This window comes from Sinocyclocheilus grahami, unplaced genomic scaffold (assembly GCF_001515645.1).
Source record: "Sinocyclocheilus grahami isolate Dianchi unplaced genomic scaffold, SAMN03320097.WGS_v1.1 scaffold2142.1, whole genome shotgun sequence".
In the NCBI taxonomy this organism is placed as follows: Eukaryota; Metazoa; Chordata; class Actinopteri; order Cypriniformes; family Cyprinidae; genus Sinocyclocheilus; species Sinocyclocheilus grahami.
Genome location: NW_015507321.1, coordinates 78,009 through 82,983, shown reverse-complemented (window position 1 = coordinate 82,983; position 4,975 = coordinate 78,009). Strand labels below are relative to the sequence as shown.

The window sequence follows — 4,975 nt, the reverse complement described above, 5'->3', positions numbered from 1 at the left end:
TTACTGTTTTGCTGTACTTTGGATCAAATAAATGCAGGCTTGGTGAACAGAAGAGACTTCTTTAAAAAACATTAAAAATCTTACTGTTCAAAAACTGTTGACTGGTCGTGTATATGCAACTTTAATTTTTCTCTAATTTCTAGCTTTAATTGACTTAGAAATCAGATAACTGCTGGACAATATCCAATAATAATGATTTGTTTATATACTACAAACACTTTTTTTATCACATAATAAGGCAGAATAGGTTCTATACTGTAAGAGATGCTATGTCAGTTATCACTGCATTGTTCATATACTTTATTTATTACCTGGAGATGACTTGACAAACACAAATAAACCATATTGTCGCAATCGTATGTTTAATGTCTTCATGTTTCCAAACGTTTCTGTTTTTCTGTGAAAATAACTATTTTTATACAGCGATAGCTGGAAGCTTTTGTCCATATTAGGGATTTCCTGGTACGACTTTCTGCGCGAGAGCCCCTCCGGCTTCGAGTATGAATGAAACACACACTGCACGGAGTGTTTAGCGCTCCACGATGTTCATCTCGGCTTATCTTGGGTCCGAATAAAACATCAAATCATGCACAGACTATCCTGTCTCTTTGAATTTAAATCTATATTTATTCACACCGGCTCTTGAAAACCTCTATGCGAACACACTTGCCCGAAAAAGTGCGGGGGACGAATTTACATTATATTAAAAGTGGGGGGGACCCCCGCGGGGGGGGGACCCCCGCGTAACATACCGCGTAACATACGCCCCTTTATGGCGCACATATGGCAAATAAGAGTTCAGGCTATATGTGACTGAAAGTTAACCTTGCTTTCTGGAAAACACCCCTGAAGAAGGTTAAGAACTCACCATTATGGTAATAAGGGTTTCCTTTAGTTGAGCACTTGACCCTTTTGTTAACATGCACAGTAACTAGTTATATTGAACAACATTTTAATTAAACATGCAACAACTGTTCAGTCAAAAACGTGTCAATGAATTTTACTATTGACTATTGTGTATGCAGGTTATATTTTAAGTTTTTATAAGCTGGATCATGGATTCTGTAAAAAGTTTGACTAGTTTATACACTTTATATCTTTATGACATGTAAAACATCCAGATTTCCACATCAGTTCCAGTATTTGGATGCTTAACTTAAATGTATGAAGCTTCGATAATCATGGTTATTATTGTTATTTAACTTAAGCCATGATTACTGACTTTATTTAAATGTATTTTCATTCCCCGGGATGACAGAATTGACATTGCGCGAGGACGTAAAAGAACCTGTTAATTGAAACAAACTGTCCAAAAGAACCAGTTTTCAGAAAAGAACCAGACTTCCCATCACTATGAGGCGTTAAAAAAATTGTTTTAATGTTAAAATCACTGTTATGCATAAGCACTATGATAAGTTAAACAGATCATCTCTCAAAGATGCATACATACAGCATCTTTGTCACTGAGACACTTAGACATCAGCACTCATTATACAAACCTCAACAATGGTGATAATCAACAAAACATCCAGTCAAAATGTGTTTTTCAAGGCTATTTCCTCAATTTATTTATTTTTTATTGCAGGCGATTTGAGGTTGCAAAAATTCTTGGAAATTCACAAAACCAACAATAAGGAGAAAGTTGAACTGATTTTTGAGGTCAAGGAAGAAAATGGAGCACATCTCAAGGATGTTTACATAGATCTCTTCATCACAGAGGGAGACATTGAAGATGTCAAACAGGAACATGAGATTCTGAAGATTGATGATGCTTTCAAGAACAAAAAAACACAGAACAAACCAATAAAATGCAATGCTATATTTACTGAACTGAGGAAAAATAATGAGAAAAAGATTGTGCTGACCAAGGGCATCGCTGGCATTGGGAAAACTGTCTCTGTGCACAAGTTCATCCTGGACTGGGCAGAAGGAAAAGCCAATGAGGATATACACTGTGTGTTCCTGCTTCCATTCCGAGAGATCAACGTGCTTAAAGACAAAGAGGTCAATCTCCATGAGTTTCTACAGGTATTTTATCCTGAACTAAAAGAATTGGAAAAATTAAACGTGTTTGAGAAATATAAAGTGGCTTTTATATTTGATGGACTTGGATTTTGTAAGCGGAATTCTGTCATCTGTTGAGGAAAGATCATCTGTAGACGTGCTGTTCACAAGTCTGGTCAGAGGGAAGCTGCTTCCATCAGCTCTCGTCTTTGTGGTAAACAGCCGCAGATCAGGAGCGGACTGCAAACGCGTCCTGTGCGAAAGCACAATGAGTCCGTGCTGCTTCTGCACCGCATACACATACTGTATACGCACTGCAGACGGAGTACGTGTGAACCTGGCGCAACAAATCTAGTTCAACATCTGAGGCAACGCCACAAAGAGCTCTATGACCAATGCATGGCCCTGGACACGTTTTTTTCCCCCTTTTTCTGCCATATATGTCTCATTCTAGAGACTAGTGTTGTCACGGTACCAAAATTTCAGTATTCGGTACCAAAACCAGTGCAAATCCACGGTTCTCTGTACCAAAGCAAAACACAAAACCATGCTAATTAAAAAATGTGACTACTTTCATTTAATCCAAAATGTGTACATATTTAATTTTAAAGGGTTTTTGAAAACCTAGAGCTATTCAGCCAAGAATAACAACTAAGTTAGCTTAAAAAAATTTTTTTTAAAAACCCCCAGAACTGCTTTTCTGACTGATACGACACAAACAATGTTAACCATTTGTACATTCTCTAACACGCATATTTTAGATTCACAATTCCTTTAAAAGCCTCCGGTGTGTAAAAAAAGTAAATATCATCATGTCCTCCTGTTTTTTTTACCCTAATAAAAGTTATAGGAGCATAAAATAGTTAATAAAGAAACTTAATTCTAATGCTCATTATATTAGCGTTAGCCACGCTTATGCTAACGATTAACTACTCTAATGACAGCATTCATTTCAATCCGACATTCAAATTAAAATATTGAATAATATGCAGTGTTTCCCCCAGAACGTGTGCACTATTTGTGGCGGCATATATATGCAATTTCATTCTCTGCCAGCAGGAGGCGCTTGTAGAGCGGCAGAGATAGAGGTTTGTCAGAGATTAAAAAGCGCTGTTCTCACAAACGCTGCTCAGGCATTACAGGCAAGATTAAATGAAAATGAGATCCATCATTTTCTGAAGACAGTCGGTTTCCAGAAATGCAGTGATATAAAAACACCCGCACCGGGTTTCGACTGTGACTAAAAAGCGCTGTTCTCACAAACGCTGCTCAGGCATTACAGGCAAGATTAAATGAAAATGAGATCCATCATTTTCTGAAGACAGTCGGTTTCCAGAAATGCAGTGATATAAAAACACCCGCACCGGGTTTCGACTGTGACGCGTGCAGTGCTCATGTTTATTCAACGAAGTCAAAGCCTTTTGGAAAATCTATTTGTGGCAGTGAGTTTTGATATTGTGGCGGTCCGCCACTAATAAATCAATGTATGCGAAAAACAAATATTAAAAATTAAAATGAAACTTACCTGCTTGAACTCTTTCATTTGATCCGGGTGTCTGTCTTTAAAGTGTTTTGTTAGTTTGGTGTGTTTCCTCGTTTTGAGGTCGCCACGTCTCAGTGCTTTTATGAAGAGAGCGCATCAAGAACCGGGTTGAGCGGGTACTCGGTACCACCGGTACTTTAAAAAAAACCTGCTACCGTAACGTTTTCATTTTTTTAGTACCGACTTGGTACCGAAGTACCGGGTCTTACTACTAGAGATATTTTGTTACACCTTTACTTAGTGATTATTTTGCCTTATGTCTGTTTTAGAGACATGTTACAGATTTTTGATAACGCTCTAAATGGTTTTCTTTTGGAAATATGTTTAAAATTCACACTGAATGCATTAATGACTGTAACACATGATCGTCCACACTGGAGAGAAACCGTTCACATGTGATCAGTGTGGAAAGAGCTTCACACAACAAATAACCCTTAAAAGGCACGTTTATCCACACTGGAGAGAAGCTATATGAATGTGATCAATGTGGCAAAACATTTTTGTTGGCTTCAGCTCCGAAGATTCACCTGAAACTTCATTCAAAGGATAAACCACATTCATGTTCCTCGTGTGGAAAGAGATTTTCACTTCTTCAATATTTAAAAGTACATGAGAAAATACATGCTGGCGTACAAAATCATATGTGCTTTGAGTGTGATAAGACCTTTACGAGAGCTCTAGATTTGAAACGGCACCAGAAAGCTCACACTGGAGAGAAACCTTACATGTGTTCACACTGCGACAAGATATTCAGTCGTTCAGGTCATCTGAAAACACACGAGAGGATCCACAGCGGAGAGAAACCGTATCGCTGCACTGCATGTGGGAAGACTTTCACTCACTCGTCAACTCTACGCAGGCATGCCAAAACTCACATTAAGTAGCTTATCTTTAGTTCCAGACCTTTCAATGCGAAGCCACATCTCTTTCCTATTAGTCTGTCCTAATCGACGACGAGACAAAGAATCATCTAAATTAGTCACAGTGAGTAAAGTTAATCTTTAAGATGAAGTTCGAGGATGATGTTCCTCCCCGAAGTAAAGTATCTCTCGTGTAACACTTTGCTCAATAATATAATCTATATCAATTTTCTTTATGATGAGTTTCATTTTATGAAGTTTGTTTACACTTTTATAAAGGAAACTTTTCTTGCTCAATAAGCTGAAGAGGCTGATTTATTTTAAAGGGGTCCTATTATGCTCTTTTGCAAAGTCTTGATTTTGTTTTGGGGGTGTACTAGAACATGCTCTCATGCTTGGTGGTTTGAAAAATGCATTATTTTTCACATAATTTACATTATTACAATACCTTTCTCCCCAGGCTGGCACAAACGGCTCGATTAGTTCCGGCTTTGATGAAGGTCCGCCTTCCGAAAAACAAAATGTGTTGTGATTGGTTAGCTGTCCCAGTGCGTTGTGATTGGTGAAC

The 4,975-nt window shown here is 37.9% G+C and overlaps 1 protein-coding gene across 1 annotated transcript in view; it reads left to right on the top strand.

The window, feature by feature from the left end:
- Window positions 1-2,142, top strand: part of LOC107574192 (protein NLRC3-like) — a 3,719-nt gene extending 1,577 nt beyond the window's left edge. The window contains exon 2 of the mRNA XM_016260659.1: window positions 1,586-2,142. Within this exon, the coding sequence (XP_016116145.1) occupies window positions 1,586-2,142 (557 nt within the window). The remainder of the gene's footprint in view (window positions 1-1,585) is intronic.
- Window positions 2,143-4,975: the final 2,833 nt, after the last annotated feature.